Below are 19,856 nucleotides of genomic sequence, written 5' to 3'. Positions count from 1 at the left end.
AGTCCCAGCTACTCGGAGGCTGAGGCAGGAGAATGGCGGGAACCCGGGAGGCGGAGCTGGCAGTGAGCTGAGATCTGGCCACTGCACTCCAGCCTGGGAGACAGAGCCAGACTCCGTCTCAAAAAAAAAAAATAAAGATAGCTAACATGATTATTTACTGTGTGAGATACTCTAATTTTAAACATTATCTTTCAATCAGGTGAACTAATTCTGCAGCCCATGCTGTTCACTATACTGCTTTTCAGTTTCATACACATTGTTAATGCCTATCCTTAAATTCATGTTCCTTTTCATTATACCTTACTGTTTCCAACTTAAGAACTATATAAATAATCAGGTAAATATACTTTCCAGTGATTGCATATTTTTGGATAACATTAGTGATGTTTAGCAGAGTCCCCTTGAATATTAAAATATTTATATATTAATTTTGTCATTTAAATGTTAAGTTTAAGCATGTAGAAAAATACCTAGAAAATACATATATTCTATAAAAGTGAATTACAATAGGAAAAGACTGACTATTGGAATGGCAGTGTAAGGACCACACGAACTTGCTCTCCCAGAGCCCCCAAAAAGAACAACAACAAAAATACTGGCCAACCATATAGTATCCACCATTTCAGAACTCTGGAAATTAACCAAAGCCACACAATGGACTGAATATTGTCTATTCCACAGGAAAACTACTGATCCTTGATAAGACACTGAATCTATGGCATTTTTAACTTGGAGCTATTCCCATCCTGCCTCCCGTCTCAACTGAGTAGTGCAGTAGCCATGGAAAGCCAGCGGCTTCACAGCCAATGGATATGACTGACCTCCTTGGAGCTGCATGAAAATCTCCATCCCTATTACTATCAACATTTTGTCTGAACTAGCAGCTCCCTAGAAAATCTTCGTTCTCGGCATCTTGGCTATTTCATTTGACTAGGGCATTACCAAAAACAACAGTAATCTGCTGGCAACATCTCAGCTACCTAAGCCTGTGATTAAATATGGAGGAAACAAGAACTGGTCAAAATATAAGAGGAATTCTTAGAAAACTGGAAAACATAGGCAGCTTTAAAAAGCTACAACATATTCTTGGGGATCTAGAAGACTGCAAATTCCTAGAAAGGAAAACACCTCATTCAAATACTCAGCTCCCTTCTGCTTCACCATGAAGCCCTGTGTAAGCAGGAAATGAAAACTAAGGTTGTCCTTTAAACCATCTGAACTTTGAAGGCATGCCTTCACACACAAATCACTTTGACAAGGGGTGGAAGATGTACAGGCAAGAGATTTAAGGAAATCTTACAACAAATCACTGGCTGACCACTAAATAATACTGACCCAGATATGCCAAGTAGGAAGCCCGATGTAGAATAAAAACTTTAAAAATTAAAAAGACCTTGGGGGACAACCACTACAAGGAATACAGAATCCACAGAATTCACTAAATGAAAAAAGAAAAGTCACTAAACAAACAGTAACAAAAACAACAAACCCTTGGGTGGGGTTAAGCGATACCAGAGTTATCAATATTATCTTAAAAGTCCAGTTTTCAACAAAAATTATAAGACATACAAAGAAACAGAAAAGTAGGCTGATACACATTTCTTTAAAAAAAAAAAAAGACAACAGAAAATGTGCCTACAGGGCCAGATGCTTTACTTAATTGGTGTGTGTGTGTGTGTGTGTGTGTGTGTGTGTGTGTGTGTAGTGAGCTTCTTTCATGTGTTTATTGACCATTTTCAAGGCTAATGACTATTAGTCATTTGGGAAATGCAAGTAAAAACCACAATGAGATACCACTTCACAACCACGAGCATGGCTGTAATACAAAAGACACAATAAAAAGTGTCACTGAGGATGTGGAAAAATTTGAACCATTATCCATTGCTGGTGGGAACATAAAATGGTGCAGGTACTTTGGAAACAGTTTGTTAGTTCCCAATGATGTTAAACACTCTTAGCTACATAATCAAGAGAAAGGAAAACAAGAGTAAATACAAAAATAAACCCTGTATATGATGTTCACAGCAGTATTATTCTTAGTAACCAAAAATGGAAATGACTGAAATGTCCATCAATTAATGAAATTAACGAAACAAAATGTATATATAACAAAGTGGAGTATTTGGCAAGTAACAATAATAAAGTACGGAAACATGCTACCATATAGATGAACCTTGAAAACGTGCTAAGCGAAAGAAGCCAGTCACAAAAGACCACATTGTATGATTGCAATTTATATGAAATCTTCAGAATAGACAAATCTATAGAGTCAGAAAGCAGATTAGTGATTACATATAGTTGGAAGTGTGCGGGCTGGAAACAGACGTGACTACTAATGTGTATGGAGTTTACTTCTCAAGTGATAAAAATGTTCTAAGATTAGATTGTGGTGATGGCTGAACAATTCTTTGAATATACTCAAAACGACTTAACTGTACACTTTAAATGGGTGATGTGTATGGTATGTGAATTATATCTCAGTAAAGCTGTTTCTTTAAAAAGTGAATCATTGGCTGAGCATGGTGGCTCATGCCTGTAATCCCAGCATTTTGAGAGGCCAAGGCAGGGGGATCACTTGAGCTCAGGAGTTGGAGGCCGGGCAACATAGTAAGACCCCATCTCTACAAATATTTAAAAATTAGCCGAGCCTGGTAGCACATGCCTGTGGTCTCAGCTACTTGGGAGGCTGGGAAGGAGGACAGCTCGGGCCTGAAGGTCAAGGCTCAGTGCAGTGCTACTGCACTGCAGCCTGGGTGGCAGAGTAAGACCATGTCTCAAAAAAAGAAAAAAGTGAATCATTAATATTAATGTCCTATATGTTTCACTTCACATTTTGAAACATGATACATTTCAGTACCTAAATTTTTAACATTTTATCATTTTAATATTTGATGGGAGCAATGTTTCCAGAGATGTTTTTAATGTTTTTTTTAATTGAATAATTCTAGCTGGCCAACTCAGCCAATCCGCACATTTAGCTCTCCAACTACCATACAACGTGCTTGGTTTAGGTCGGAGCGCAAATTTTCTTGATCATCTGTATGTTGGTATTCCCCGTCCATCTGGAGAAAAAGTGAGTGAAAATTCATTTTGTTTACAATTAATCTGTGTTTTAATATTCACTATTTAAGTATTGAAATTAAATAATTTGAATGTAATTGAATTTTAATTCAAATAAATCAAATATTTTTATTCCCTTTGAAGAATAAAGAAAAATGTATTGGTAGTGACCTAAGTTTATCTTACATAGAGCACATCATGATTTTAAGATACCGTGTAGTTTTTCCCTCTCCTCGCCCATAAACCTCACCTATCCATCTATCCTACTTTTTCATCCTAACATTTTTCACCACCTAACATGCACATAAATATTTTACTAACATAAATACTATTATACATATGTGTATTATTTATATAATATGTATAATCATATTACTTTACTTGCTTTGCTTATTGTCAGTTTCCCCTTAACTTGAATTTTAGCTCCAAGCAGCATTTGTACATAGCCCTTTGAACAGTGCCTCCTACATAAGTGTCTGATAAATATTTGTTGAATGAATGAATTCATAAAACACAAATATAATCTTTCCTTGAAAAGATGAGAAAATTTTCCAACAGATGGCACAAAAGCCTTATTTTTGGCTTAATAGTGGTAAACATAGCTTCATCCATACCTAGAATTTGAATTTCTCAAAGAAGCTACATTTTTCCTTATTTATTTAGAATAGTAATTGTGTTTTTTAAATGTGCTAAATGTTAAATGTTCTTAAATTCTTCTTCCAGTCTATACGAAAACAAGAGTGGACTGCAATCATTCCAAATTCCCAGCTAATTGTCATTCCATACCCTCACAATGTCCCTCGAAGGTAATGTCCTTGCTTGAACTGATTTGGTAAAGACACTGCTAACTCTGAATTATAGATACAGTGATGTCTTTTAAACTCTCTCATATTCCTGCTGTGTTCCCATGAGTGCCCATCCTTAATCTGCTTATGGCAAACTTTAAATGACTAAACATACTTACATAAACGGTCCCAGACATTTTTCATGTAGAACAAATTCAATCCTATGAGAAAAACGGCAGGTTAACTAATTAGGGATTTATACATATATTCTGCTTTAATAAACTGCTCTTCAATTTACTAGTTATAAATTCAAAATTTCAGGATACTAAATCTTTGTATAAAGCACTGATCTTTTAAATAAATTACTTGAGAAGTACTATATATCCCACAGTGGTTGGGCACAAATTTTGGAGTTAAATAGATGTAGGCTAAAAAACTCAGCTCCATTGCTGGCTGACTGCAAGACTAGGAGCCAGTCCTTTGTCCTCTCCAAGACTCAATTTCTGCATCTGAGGGTGAAATATACTTAACACAGTGCCAAGCATATGGTAAACGAACAGTAGGTATTTTTATCCTTATTAACAGAATACATTTATTTCATAATACAGCATTTAATTCTAAATCCTTAAATAATCTTTGTTCATTTTTATTTAAATTTCTAGATTGATTCTATTCTTTTTAAATTAGGTGATAAAAGTATTCACTAACATTTAAATTTCATAGGGAAAAATATGCTAGACAAATATCAACATGAGAAAATAACCAAACAGAAATGGTGAATTTGTCTATGAATATGTAACCAGTGGGGTCCCCTGCTTGTTACATTCCCTCTGAAAATACCAGCTTCATCATTCTTTATTAAACATCTCGATCGAATGTATTGAGTACCGAAACCAGCTTATGCCACCTCATGAGCTGACTCTGCATCTCTATTCAGTGAAGTCACACTGAAATCAGTTATGGTGGGAGAATCTACTCCATGAAAATTGGCAAGTATCATAAATAGGGCTTCCCCAACCCCTGTCTACCTCAGAGCCAGTTTACCAGCATACCAGCAGATGCACTTTATGGTAGATTAATGGGCTTTAGAACCAAACTACTTAAGAAGATAAACTTTATCGCAGCCTTATGCTTGGAATAAGATGACATCATTGAAACAGTTATAGTCCTGGTTCAGATTTTTTTAATGAGCCTATATTGTATGTGTTAGTTTTCTATAGATGAAATTTACAGTAAAACTAGAAAATCTGGACCATGAGTAGGAAACTATATAAAGTAGGGTACTTCTATACAGCTCAGTAGCATGACTTTTTTTCACTGCCACGGACATAGAACAGTCTCTTAAGATGGAGTGGTAAGCAAAACAACAAACAAAAGCAGCAACAGCAAAATGTAGAATAGTATGTGTAATAAGCAGGCACTGTGATTAAAAAAGAAGCTATCTACACATACATGTTCATACATGTATAAAATATCTCTGAAAGGATATGCAGGAAACTGGTAAGAGTGACTGCCTCTGAGTAGAAAACTGAGGATTGACTTTTGTCTTTTTTTTTTTTTTTTTTTACCAAAACACATATTCCTGATTTGTTAAAAATCTATTTTAAAAGTATAACTAGCTGGGCGCGGTGGCTCAAGCCTGTAATCCCAGCACTTTGGGAGGCCGAGACGGGTAGATCACAAGGTCAGGAGATCGAGACCATCCTGGCTAACACGGTGAAACCCTGTCTGTACTAAAAATACAAAAAAAAAAAAAACTAGCCAGGCGAGGTGGTGGGCACCTGTAGTCCCAGCTGCTCGGGAGGCTGAGGCAGGAGAATGGCGTGAGCCCGGGAGGCGGAGATTGCAGTGAGCTGAGATCCGGCCACTGCACTCCAGCCTGGGCGACAGAGCAAGACTCCGTCTCAAAAAATAAAAATAAATAAATAAATAAAAGTATAACTAGCAAAAACATCTCATAAAAGAACTGTTTTCTTAAGTATGAGTACAACACTAAGAGTAGCTTTCAACTAATTAACAGTATTTGGTTTTTTAAGGTTTACTTACTCTTCTGAATTTCCAGAAAATTATACCATAGCTTTTTTCCATAATCTCAACATTTTTCATGTTTCTCTTACTCTTTCCAAAGAAATGTTCTTTTCAAATTTATGTTCATAATAAAAACCAAATTGATTTTAGATTTTGAGGTATATTTTGATATTTATTGACTAGAGGCTAACTTATGGATCAATAAATTTTAATTATCCCAGAATAAGTCAATAGCTACTTGCTATTTACCAGAACAGTCTTACCTTTATTAAACTTTTAAAATAAAAATATAGCCATTACCTGTTTCTAGGGAGAACAAAAAGTTATGTGTATATAACAACCTGCAGAGTTGGTGATACAGTCCTTAGTTTTAGGCTTTCAGGGTGTGCAAATGCTGTCTTACACAGACTGTTTTAGAAGGAAAGAGCTAGTTCTGTTTACTGAAGACCTCTAGTCTGTATATTGCCATTAATAGGGAGGGACTAAAGATGATTTTGTAAGTGATCTGAACCTAAAAGTCATTGTAGTAATTGCTCCAACATGATACAAAAATTATAGAAGTTCTGCACAAGCCATCAACATTCAAAATATTTATGTTTTAGTTGGTCATATTACATATGTGACACAGGTCAAAAATGAGATGATACAGAAGGCTTCTAGGATCATGTGACTCCCTTGCTTTACAGTTCAGGATTTCAAATTAAGCAGGTAAATCAAGATGTAAAAAAAATGTCCATGATTGTCCAAAGTACCCTTGGATATGTTTACTAAGAATAATTCTCACAGGATCAAACTTGGAAGATGAAAAACATTGAAATATCTCATCAAAAATTCTATTTCAGTTGTCTAGGTGAAATATAAACCACAGCATCATCAATATTCTCAGCCCTATCTGATTTATAATTGCTTTTGTTTTATTTATAATGAATGGACAGATGAACGAATGGTTTAATGAATACATTGTTTCATTAATAAGCTGTTTTGCTTTGGGGTCTCAATATAACTTTGTTATTTTTAAGTAAAATTTGTAATTTTAATTTGTTCTGTTTTTTCTACAGTTGGAGTGCCAAACTATATCTTACACCAAGTAACATTGTTCTGCTTACTGCTATAGCTCTCATCGGTGTCTGTGTTTTCATCTTGGCAATAATTGGCATTTTACATTGGCAGGAAAAGGTTTGTTCATTTAAATGAAACATTAACTTTGGTTAATTTATTCTAGTAATACATACATTGCTCTTTAAAAACACTGTTTATTTTAAACTGTTTTCATATGACTAGAATTTCATCATTTTTCAAGTTCTGTCCAAAGCATCATTTTATTGATGATTATTTTATCCCTGGAAGTGACTAATGTCTTCTGTCAATTCATACAAATCACAGGAGATGTCTACTTTAAAAGTTTGATGCTGTACAATAGTAATAAAGTGATCATTCAGAAATCAAAAGGCATTTAGAAACAATTTCATAATGACCTGAAAAATAATAATGATTTTAAAAAATGAACTTGTGTTCAGTATCTACTGATAAAGTCATGGACATTCTTTGGCTAGGATTAACAGCTATCTCTTTGAAAAGAATTAGAGTAAAAAGAGGTTAAATTATTTTCTCAGGGTTTAGGTGGAAGGTAACAACTAAAGCAATAAACAGCCAGGCACGGTGGCTCATGCCTATAATCCCAGCACTTTGGGAGGCCAAGGTGGACAGATTGCTAGAGCTCAGGAGTTCGAGACCATCCTGGGCAACATGGTGAAACCCCATCTCTACAAAATATAAAAAAATTAGCCAGGCACCATGATGCAAGCTATAATCCCAGCTACTCAGGAGGCTGAGGTGGGAGAATCACCTGAGCCCAGAAAGTTGAGGCTGCAGTGAGCTGCGATTGCGCCACTTCACTCTAGCCTGGGCAAAAGGAGTGAGACCCTGTCTCAAAAAAGAAAAAAGCCATAAACATCTTTTTCATCTATAAGTATTCTTTGCATTCAACTGATTTCTGTTCTTTAGTATAATACTCTAAATAATAATTGAAAACAAAACTCCCAAATATGTAAAAGATTTTTATGCAATGTTTATGTGAAAAAAAAAACTGTAAATTTATTAGCAGTTTAGATATATGTGAAAAAGCTAGTTTCTATTTGTATATGGGTTCCAATCAATGCCCTCAAAATAGGGCTTCTTTGTGGCCCCAAAGAAAGGTGTTTTTCTTTTTTTGCACCTACACTCTGGATTGTCATGCCATCATAATCATTTTTTGCTAACTAAAATTACCGTCTTTGTTCTTTTAACGTATGAAAAAGAGAACATATTAGTTGTTCCATAAATGTTCTTTTTCATACTTTCGTCGCTTTTAAAAAAAATCACTCCTTTCATATCAAAAATAGTAACATGCAGTTACATATTCAGTTAACCTTAAGATTGCAACTTAAGAGTAAGATCAAGGACAACCATACATACTTTGCCCAGAAGTATCAGAATATCATCTGAAAGATTCCATAGTTCTTGACCTATGAAGCAAAGGAAATTAATTTCATTAATTCCTCAGTAGATCTGATTACAGCATAAACATTGTGTGCTTATAACAATAATTATGCAGTAGCCAAAAATTAAAGTTTTAAGTACAAGTATACATTTGACCATGTATATACTGTGTCTCCTGTGGCACTGTGGTATCTCAAAGAGGTAGAACCTCTCTAACCACTTTTTTACTTAAGCAGGCTGGCTCCTTCTACCATTTTCTCACTGCAAGCTTTCCCCAGTGTCTGTCCCTGCCCCTCTTCTTTCAACACTTTACCTGCCAATTTCATCTAAAATCATGGCTTCAGATATCCCCAGCTCTCATCTCTAAAGGTCCTTCCCCATTTCCAACTATCACCATGATAGCTCAACCTAGATGACTTACAACACCTCAAAACCAGCATTCTAAAGCTTCATCTGTCTTACTTGCCTACAAGATTTCATCAATTGCCTATGGACTCTGCCTCTGTAAGAAGTTCTACAGCTGACTTCACCTCTACATTCCTACTGCACTGCTTAACCCAGCCCCTTCTTACGTCCTACTTGGTCTCTTTCTTTCCGTTCTCTCCCCTTTCCATTCCATTTAGCACACTCATCATTCAGTTTAGCCTTCATCATGTCACTCCCCTGCTCAAAAAGCTCTAGTGAATATCCATTGCCTTTTATGTATAAAATCCTTGGCCTGGCCTGCATATGACTTCCATGTGACTCCACAGTCTTATTTTTTACCAGCTCCTTTCACATATCCGTGCTCCTTCCAGCCTTCTCATGATTGCTCATGTTGTAACCCCAGCGTGGAATGAATACCACTCTCCCCATTTCCATGCTTTCAAATACTTTCCATGTCTTTTCAAAGCTTTCCCTTTCCTCACCTGGATCTAGAAGTAGTCTCTTAGACTTGGTAACATTTTTCACTTTTTATCTTGAGTTACAGTTATACAATATGCTTTGTGTTTGTCTTTTTGGAGAACAAGATACAAAACTGAGGTTTTTTTAATATTAAAATATCAAACACAGTATTGGTATTGGGAGTATTGGAAGCAAAGGGCCAATGACTATCTGCTAAATAAACAATTTAATGAAAAAATAATTAGTACATTAGTACTTTAATATAATTAGTTTAGATTTGGTTTTGTTTGGGGTTTTTTTTTTTTTTTTGGAGACAGAGTCTCACTCTGTCACCCAGGCTGGAGTGCAAGTGGTGCAATCTTGGCTCACTGCAACTTCTGCCTCCCAGGTTCAAATGATTCGCCTGCCTTAGCCTCCCAAGAAGCTGGGATTACAGGTGCCCACTACCACACCCATCTAATTTTTTATTTTTTTGGTAGAGACAGGGTTTCACCATGTTGGCCAGGCTGGTCTCGAATTCCTCCCCTCAAGTGATCTGCCCTCCTTGGCCTCCCAAAATGCTGAGATTACAGGCATGAACCACCACCACACCCAGCCATTAGATTTGTTTATTAACATTAGTGTTAAGAATGAGAGAAAAATGCAATCATTGATTTATCCTTATAGAATCTAATGCTTATTCCTATTTTCAAGTAGATAGTAAGTGATAAGAAGCTAAGTGTTTAAGGACCATAAGTATTTAATGTGCCCTAAGTATTCAAGTATTTCTTGTTTTTTATTCAATTAGTCATTAATTATAAAACAGCTACTATAAACTACAAAAATACTAGAATTAGGAAATCATATCTATTATCTACTAATTGCTGGAGACTTTTAAAAATGAATCAGTATTTCAGAAATGAATCTTTTTGTAACATTTCTCTACCATTTATAAACGAGTCTAAAATTCTTTTTCAGAAAGCAGATGATAGAGAAAAACGACAAGAAGCCCACCGGTTTCATTTTGATGCTATGTGACTTGCCTTTAATGTTACATAATGGAATGGCTGTTCATTGATTAGTTGAAACGCAAATTCTGGCTTAAAAAATAGGGGAGATTAAATATTATTTATAAATGATGTATCCCATGGTAATTATTGGAAAGTATTCAAATAAATATGGTTTGAATATGTCACAAGGTCTTTTTTTGTTAAAGCACTTTGTATATAAAAAATTTGGGTTCTTTATTCCGTAGTGCTGTACATTTCTGTTCCTTTGTGGAATGTGTTGCATGTACTCCCGTGTTTGTGTATTTATAATCTTATTAGTGTCATGATGATGGAAAAAGATGTGTATAAATAAAAATAATTAAATGAGCAGGAATTTTTGTGTCCACTTGAGTTGGTCTTGCTTCTTATTCTAATGATGCAAATTATACTTTTGTGACTATATCACAGAGTCATTATGCATTCAGCTTCATCACAGCAGGTCAGGGGTCTCTCACTGATGACATACAATATAGTGATCAGGCTCTGACTTGGTAGCACAGTAAGACAGACTTGCCTTAAACTCCTAATTCCACCACTTACAAAGTCATTATTTGAACTTGACTCTTGTTTAACCTGTGTAGCCTCAGTTTTCTTGTTTATTCAGTGGGGCTAATGATACTTGCTTGAGTTATTGTAAACATTAAATGGGATGATGTATGTGAAGTGCTTAGCTTGGTGCCTAGCACAGAGTAAGTGCTCAATATGTGGTAGTTGTCATTATTACTATTTTAGATGATCTTATTAGACTTATACATCTAATTATAGAAATATATAGACTTGACAATTTTATTTTCAGGCATGAAGAAATATTCTTTGGAAAAGCTAAATTTTTGGCGACTGACATATAAAGATTTACTTGCTCATATTAACTAAAAATTATAGTACTCTCCAAGAATTAATGTGCCCTAAAAATTTTCCTCTGAAAACTGATCCTTATCATGTGATAATGAAGAACATTTGATTTCTTGAAAGGAAACTGCTGTAGGCAGCATCTGGGAATGCAAATCTTCAATCACATTTCTATTCTCAAAGGCTTGGAGAAGTCTATAATTTACATTCAGACTTCAATGCAAATTTTATATTGTGAATTTCACATTTCCAAAAAGTTACTTTAAAAAGACTTTAAGACTGAGAAAAAAAGTTTATCAATGCTAATAATTTTCTAATATGCAAATGGACATGTGATGCCTATAAAACAAAAATTTCTCTGAAAACAATTTTGTTCTTATTTTTTTCTTCACAGTTTACTGAGAATGGCATGTGTTTTTACTTTGTATCTAAGCATGTTAACATGTCTTCTTAATAAATATTCCTTATTGAAACAAAGTATTTCAGTGAGTTTCTAAATAATTATTTCAGAGCATGAATAGACCTTAGAGCTTATGAAAGCATTTATCTGGACTGGGAGACTGGTAAGGTGACTTGCCCACTGCCTCTCTGTGGGTCAGGGGCAAGATAGGACTCTCCTGACTGTAATATTCAGTTAAATTCACTAGTTATCAACCCACAGCACTCTCCTAGGCACTATGTGACACTTTCCCAAAGACAACTGGGCTCATTATTGATATAGCCTGAGTCTTAAAACTCATGTGGAGTCAGGGTTTACAAGACAAATAAAATGTTAATGACAATTAAAACTACAATCAGTGACATTAATACTGTTTCTGTATTTCCAAACGCAACTTCAATATCATTTATTAAGGGACAGCAGGTAAAAAAAAATGTGTCACAACATTGAGAATCACTAACAAGACCTTTATTTTAATTTTGAATATTGCAGTGGAAACAGAACAAGGCTTTGAAGTCAGACCAATCTGGATTCAGGGCCCAACTCCCCGATTTCATGACTCTGAATCAGTCACTTCTTTGAACTTTGGTTTCTTCATCTGTAAAACAAAGTTAGTGAGTAATACCTACCTTCAAGGACTGCTCTGAGTCTGAAATGGCAGTTTGTACATAGAAGATGCTTGATAAGTGCTGTTTTTCTTCCTTCCCATTTCCCATTACAGTGACAAACGAACATTTTCTGAGATTTCTTTCCCACTGACTATATGTTAGTGTTATCCATCTTTGGGGAGCTAGGAAGAGTAATTAAGAATTAATAATCATTTTGAAGATACTGTAAATACGTTAATACACCATTTATTTGAACTAGCCCTTCACATTTCCCCATCCTTGCAAGTAGCTAGAATACCTCATAAAAGGAAACAAAAACTTAAATCGTGTCCAGCAGACCTCGATGGTATACCTGAGATTGATCTAGGATATTTAAGGGCTTACTCCTCAGGATAAACGTGAATTAAAACCAGCCGTTGTGATTACCTGCACCTGACCAGTTATTTTAAAAGGCTAATACATAGTAGATTAGGGAGTGCTTTTGATCCACAACTGTACAAGGGAAAGGAAGGAAACAAGGTTAGGCAGAAAAGTCAAATTGTGATGCATTCTCAATGGAATGCCTCATAACAACCCTACATCGAGTTCTGAGATAGGATGACCTTTCCTATCTCCTAACCTGTCCCAAGTTAGAATATGAAGGCTGGGCCTTTACATTCCCACATTCATCAGTTACAGGGCACAGGATACCCCAAAGGCCTCTAACAAAATGAAAACAGGTACAAATAACCAGTATCAAAAATGAAAAGGGTATAACTACAGATAATCTATTTATTAAAAGTAGGAAGACTTGGAGAATAACTTTATACCAATGTATCTGAAAGTTTATACAAAATGGAACAATTCCTAGGAAAATATCACTAAAACATAAAAAGAAACAAAACCCTAAATATTCATTCTGGTGGATGCTGTGGTGTAGTGTCCAGATCCAGCATCAAGAATAAAGGACTTACTATCCTAATTTTTGGGAGTGTCATCACTGTTCATCTGCCAGCCTCATCTGGAGAGCAGACTCACTCAAGATCAGTCCCCTCTTCTTAACATAAAAATCTTAAGTGTTCATAAACTAAAAAGTAAAAGCCGACAGACCTGTAAGGAGAAACATAAACTCACGATTTGTGTTTGTGGGAGACATCTACACTTTTCTACGGTAACTGAAGGAAAAAGTAGGCAGGAAATCAGAACGCTTAGAGCTGACCTGAAAAGCACTCAGTCAATCTAACCTAGTGGATATTTATATAACACTCTCACCAACAGCAGCAAAATACACTTTTTCAGTGCACATGGAACACTTACCAAGATAGACCATATTCTGGGCCATAAAACAAGTCCTACCAAATCTAAAAGAATAGAAATCATACAAAGTAGATTATCAGACTATAATAGAATTGAACTAGGGAGATCCATGGAAAATACCCAGATATTTTAAATAACCATAGGGTCAAACAGGAAGTCTCAAAGGAAATTTTAAAATATTTTGAGCCAAATGAAAAATACAACATAACAAAATTTGCAGGAGGCAGTGCTGGGGGGTGGTATTTATAACATTAGATGCACATATTAAAGAAGAAACGTGATGAAAGAAACCAAGGAAGACTTCAATAGAAAGTCAGTGTGTTCATGGATTAGGAGATGCCAATACTCCCCAAAGTGATCTGTACATTTCACGCCATCCCTATCAAAATCCCAGCAGTATCTTTTTGTGGACATGGACAAGATTTTGTGCAACTTATATGAAAGAGAAAATAGACTAGTTTAAAACAATGTTGAAAAAGAAGACAAAGTTGAAGAAATCAAACTATGTGACTTCAAAACTTGTTATAAAGCTAGAGTAATAAAGACAGTGTGGTATTGGCAAAGAGAGACACATAGACCAATGGAATAAAATAGAGTCCAGGAATAAACTCACACAAATACAGACATTTGATGTTTGACAAAGACGTAGAAGTTACTAAGTGGAAGTCAGTCTTTTCAACAAACTGTGTCAGAAAAATTGATCATCTGTATTTGCCATAAATACAAAGGGCAAAGGAGAGAAAAAGAACCTTGATCTAAACCTCACCTTACACAAAAATTAACTCAAAGTGGGTCATAAATTTAAATATAAAATGTAAAACTAAAACTTTAAAAGAACACATAGAATATCTTCATAGGCTAGGGTTAAGCAGAGTTCTTAGAAATGACACCAAAGTTATGATTCCTTTTAAAAACTAATAAATGTGACTTCATCTAAATTAAAAATGTTTGCTTTGACAAAGACACTTCTGAGAGAATGGACAAGCTATATGTGCAAAGAAAAAAAAATTTTTTTTTGAGATGGAGTCGTGCTCTGTCACCCAGGCTAGAGTACAGTGGTGTGATCTCGGCTCACTGCAGCCTCCGCCTCCCAGGTTCAAGCAATTCTCCTGCCTCAGCCTCCCAAGTAGTTGGGACTACAGGTGTGTTGACACCATGCCTGGCTAATTTTTGTATTTTTAGTAGAGACAGGGTTTCACCATGTTAGTCAGGCTGGTCTCAAACTGCTAACCTCAAGTGATCCACCTGCTTCAGCCTCCCAAAGTGCTGGGATTATAGCCATAAGGCACCGTGCCCGGCCAAGAAAATATTTTCAAATCACATATCCAACAACAGACTTGTATCTGAATCTATAAAGAACTCTCAAAACTCAACAATACAAAAACTCGGACAAGATGACACCTAAGGAAGCTCCTGCCTCTCCCAAAGCTGAAACCAAAGCAAAAGCTTTGAAGGCCAAGAAGGCAGTGCTGGAAAGCATCCACAGCCACACACAAAAAGGGGTGTCTGCACTTCACCCACCTTCCAGCACCTCAAAACACTACAGCTCTAGAGACAACCCAGATATCCTCAGAAGAGTGCCCCCAGGAGAAACAAGCTTGACCACTCTGCCTGATTCCCCCTGACCGTTGAGTGTGCCATGAAGAAGACAGAAGATAACGACACACTTGAGGTCATTGTGGATGGCAAAGCCAACAAGCAGCAGAGCAAACAGGATGTGGAGCAGATCTGTGACACTGATGTGGCCTGTCAATCAGGCCCAGTGGAGAGAAGGCATGTGTTTGACTGGCTCCTGTTTATGATGCTTTGGATGTTGCCAACAAAATTGGAATCATCTAAACTGAGTCCAGCTGGCTAATTCTAAATAGACAAATTTTCACCAGTAAAAATAAAAAACAATTTGAGTAGGCAATAATTTGAGGATACTTCAATAAAGAGGATATATGGGTAGCAAATAAGCATATGAAAAGATGTTCAACAGGATAAGCCATTAGGGAAATGAATACTAAAACTATGAAGAGATACCAGTACACATCTATCATGAATAAAGAATGCTTTCACGGATAAAACAAAGAATGCTGACAATTCAAAGTGCTAATGTGGATGTGGCACACATCTCTTTCTGGTAAATTATAAAACTTTTCTGAGAAACACTACGGAAATTTTCAATAAATGCCCATCTGTACCATGTTAATGGACAGGAAGACTCAAAATTGTAAAGATGTCAAAGCCCTCCCAACTCCACTCATCCCAATGGGGTGTTGTGTTGCTGAGACTGCTAAGAGGTTTCTAAAATGTATACGGAAATATAAAAGAACAAGAACAGCCAAGACAATCTTGAAAAAGAACAAGGACCTGCTCTACCAGTTAACAAAATAATAAAGTTAGGGTGATTAGGCCAGGCATGGTGGCTCACACCTGTAATCCCAGCACTTTGAGAGGCCGAGACGGTTGGATCACCTAAAGTCAGGAGTTCGAAATCAGACTGGCCAACATGGTGAAACCCTGTCTTCACTAATAATACAAAAATTAGCCGGGCGTCATGGCACACGCCTGTAATCCCAGCTACTCGGGAGTCTTGAGGCAGGAGAACTGCTTGAACCTAGGAGGCAGACATTGCAGTGAGCCAAATTATGCCATTGCCCTCCAGCCTGGACAACAAGAGTGAAACTCTGTCTCTGAAAAAAAAAAAGGCGGGGGGGTTAAGGTGATTAACAGTGTGGTATTGGTGAAGAGATAGACCAATGGAACATATTAGAGAGTGCAGAGAAAGACTCATATACATGGACGTTTGATTCAGGAAGGAGGTAACACCACAGAGCAGAGGAATATGAACAGCCTTTTAATAATAAATAAGCTGAGACAATTCATTAACTAAAAGATAACTGCACTCCCATCACACAGAAAAATCAATTCCAGGTGGATTGAAGGTGAAATACGAATGCTTCTAGTACTTAATTTAATAACTTCATGATACTAGAGGGTGGGTTTTCTATTCATTAAAAAAACACTATAAAGGAAATTTCTGATATATTGAAGTATATTAAAATTAGTAACTCTATCCACAAGAACTATAAGAAGTTTGAAAGTGTGAAGAGACAAGTCACCAAATGAAAGAAGATATTTTCAACAAATAAAAATGACTGTATTCAAAATCTAGAAATCCTACAAAATTATTTAGAAAGAAAAAGACAGTTCAATAAAAAATTGAGCAAAAGGATTGACAAAAAGTATTAACTGCTGACAATAACCAAATGTTGGCATGGATGTGGCACAACAAAAGTCTGATACACTCTTAGCGGGACAAAGTTTAAAAAAAAAAAAGTAAAAGCAGTGGTTGGTTTTATTTAGAGTAGAAGATATGCATACTCTAAATCTACATATCACTTCTACTCTTAAGAAATTTTCACACATGTGCACCAGATTATAGGTATAAAAATATTCATAGCAACTATGTTCAGAATGGCCAAAATCTAGAAACTGCCTAAATATCCATCTACATGGATTTTTATACAATGAAATACTATACAGCCATGACATTTCATGAACTATACTTGCACACACCACATGGATTAATCTCACAAAGTTAAGCCAAAAAGCAAAACACAAAAGCATACACACATCATGATCCACTCATACATATAAAGTTCAAAAACAAGAAAAATTAAACTATATTGTTTAAGGATATATTTATTTTAAAAACTACAAAGAAAAGGTAGGAAACAACAAAAGTCAGAACAGTAATAAACTCTAGGGAACTGGAAGAAGATTACGACCAAGCAGAGGCACATGGAGACTTTAGTACATAAGCGATTTTCATTTCTTGATTTGGGTAGTATTTTCATGGCCCTTCACTTTATTAAATTGTACATACATATTTGTTTAAGGTGCTTTTCTAAATATAGATATTTCACAATTTTTTAAAAAATCTTATAAAACTTTCCCAAAGATCCCTTTGCAGATCATATATCCAGAAACAGAAGTTTCATTACAAGTCTTAGATTACATATTTTATAGCACAAAATAGTTTGAGATTTGTTAACAGTACAATAATTTACCTTTCTCAAAAATATAACAGTTAAATAACAGTGACATATAGTTGAATAGATGCATTCCAGTCATGTTTGTTTTAAATAGCGTAAGCATATAAGCCAGCACAGATATTCATAGTTCATTAAGCCCTTAAGTTGAATTTATAAGAAATTTTTATTATTTAACAAACATTACCAAATAACTGTATCAAGAATTTACACTTTATGGTTTCATATTGTGCCAATAAAGTAGCATTTGTTTCAACTTTTAGTAAATAGGTTTTTTTTTTTTAGAGGGGAGTGTTGTTTTTTAATAAAAGAACACCAGGTTAGAAAGTAAATAGGTTTAAACAAACACATCTCTTTTCAACATGGGATTCTGGTTTTAAAGAAAAAAAAAGATACCACATATGTTAGTAACTTTATTCTTAGAAAAAAACAGTCATATGTCACTTAACGACAGACACACATTCTAAGAAATGCATCATTGTGCAAACTTCATGGAGTGTCCTTACACACATCTAGATGGTGTAGCCTATTACACACCTAGGCTCTACAGTTTAGCGTATTATTCCTATGCTACAAACCTGTACACCATGTGACTGTACTGAATAGTGGAGGCAATTACAACACAATGGTATTTGTGTATCTAATTATATCTAAACATAGAAAAGGTACAGTAAAAATATGGTATTATAATCTTATGGGACCACAGTTGTGTATGTGGTCCATCATTCACCAAGAGGTCATTATGCAGCACATGACTAAAATTAGGGCATTTCTTAGTTTTTCACAATCAAATGAAAGCTGGTTTCTGCTGAGGCCTCTCTCCTAATGACCAGAAATTTTTTTTTTTTTTTTTTTTTTTTTGAGACGGAGTCTTGCTCTTCCACCCAGGCTGGAGTGCAGTGGCCGGATCTCAGCTCACTGCAAGCTCCGCCTCCCGGGTTTACACCATTCTCCTGCCTCAGCCTCCCGAGTAGCTGGGACTACAGGCGCCCGCCTCGTCGCCCGGCTAGTTTTTTGTGTTTTTAAGTAGAGACAGGGTTTCACCGTATTAGCCAGGATGGTCTCGATCTCCTGACCTCGTGATCCGCCCGTCTCAGCCTCCCAAAGTGCTGGGATTACAGGCTTGAGCCACTGCGCCTGGCCGAAAGCAATATTTCTTAAAAGCATTCTTGGTTTAAAATTATGCTAACCAGAAATTTAGAAGTTTAGGGGACAGTGTTACTGAAAGAACTCTTTGACTCCCTGACAGCTCTTCTTCAATATCGATAACACAGGAATGATTGTGGTTCATGCATTTTATGGGCTGAATTGTGTTTCCCACAAATTCACATGTCAAAGCCCTATCCCTCTATATAACTTTTTGGAGACAGGACCTTTAAGGAAATAATTAAGGTTAAATGAGGTCAGAAGGGTTGGACCCTAATCCAATAGAACTGGTGTCCTTATGAGAAGAAGAAGAGACCAGGGGTGCGCATAGAAAGAGTAAAAGGCCGCTGAAGACACAGTGAGAAGGTGACAGTCCACAAGCCAGGAGAGAGGCCTCAGCAGAAACCAGCCTTCAGAACTGTGAGAAAATACATTTCTACACGGTAAGTCACCCAGTCTATAGCTACACTGTAATTCTGCCACGGCAGCCTGAGCAGACTAATAGAATGCACTTTTTAAAAACTATAATTTTCCTCCCCTAAAAAACCTACAGTTGTGTAATAAACACTGAAATCTTCATATACTGAGACCCCACCTGATTGTTTTTCACTAAACGTCACCATTGCTGTAGCCATATTTTCACCCTGTAAAGTTCAAGATCCATATTATAATTTACTACAAATAGTTTCTACACATAAAAGTTTGGTTCTTTTAAAATTCCTCTACTTTCCTTAGTTATAATCTCTGTATTAGCTGGTTCAGCCTGCCACAAGAAAATACCATAGACTGGGTAGCTGAAACAACAGACATACTTCCTCAAAGTTCTGGAGGCTGAAGTCCCAGATCAAGGCAGGAGCCAATTCAGTTTCTGATGAGGACGCTCTTCCTGGCTTGCAGATGACTGCCTTCTTGCTGTGTCCTTACATGGCCTTTCCTGGTGCCTGTGCATGAAGAGACAGCAGGCTCTCTGATGTCTCTTCCCAACAGGACGCTATTTCTTTCAGATCAGGGACCCACCCATACGGCCTCATTTAACCTTAATTACTTCCCTCAAGGCCCTCCTCTTCAAATACAGCCTCACTGCGGGTTGGGGCTTCAACATATGAACTAGGAGGGGACACAGACAGTAAGTAACAATCTCCAAATGCAACAACCTGCTTTATTCCTGTAATGTAATAAAATGTTAACACTCCCAAACAACAGCAAAACAGAGA

At 36.2% G+C, this 19,856-nt stretch overlaps 1 protein-coding gene and 1 long non-coding RNA gene across 2 annotated transcripts in view; one reads left to right on the top strand and one right to left on the bottom strand.

Moving 5' to 3' along the window:
• Nucleotides 1-10,610, top strand: part of ITFG1 (integrin alpha FG-GAP repeat containing 1) — a 305,928-nt gene extending 295,318 nt beyond the window's left edge. The window contains exons 15-18 of the mRNA XM_033218313.1: nucleotides 2,949-3,073; nucleotides 3,784-3,866; nucleotides 6,932-7,049; nucleotides 10,194-10,610. Coding sequence (XP_033074204.1) covers nucleotides 2,949-3,073; nucleotides 3,784-3,866; nucleotides 6,932-7,049; nucleotides 10,194-10,253 — 386 coding nt within the window. The 3' untranslated portion in view covers nucleotides 10,254-10,610. The remainder of the gene's footprint in view (nucleotides 1-2,948; nucleotides 3,074-3,783; nucleotides 3,867-6,931; nucleotides 7,050-10,193) is intronic.
• LOC117087747 lies at nucleotides 2,830-19,282 on the bottom strand. The gene is made up of 5 exons (XR_004438900.1): nucleotides 19,238-19,282; nucleotides 12,182-12,342; nucleotides 8,328-8,377; nucleotides 4,025-4,066; nucleotides 2,830-3,062 (listed from the first exon to the last, which is right to left on the bottom strand). It is a non-coding gene; the product is annotated as an uncharacterized LOC117087747 (long non-coding RNA).
• Between the last annotated feature and the right edge of the window lie 574 nt (nucleotides 19,283-19,856).

This window comes from Trachypithecus francoisi, unplaced genomic scaffold (assembly GCF_009764315.1).
Source record: "Trachypithecus francoisi isolate TF-2019V2 unplaced genomic scaffold, Tfra_2.0 Lachesis_group10, whole genome shotgun sequence".
Taxonomy (NCBI): domain Eukaryota; kingdom Metazoa; phylum Chordata; class Mammalia; order Primates; family Cercopithecidae; genus Trachypithecus; species Trachypithecus francoisi.
Note: the sequence above shows the minus strand (reverse complement) of the source record. Positions and strands in the feature narration are given on the sequence as shown.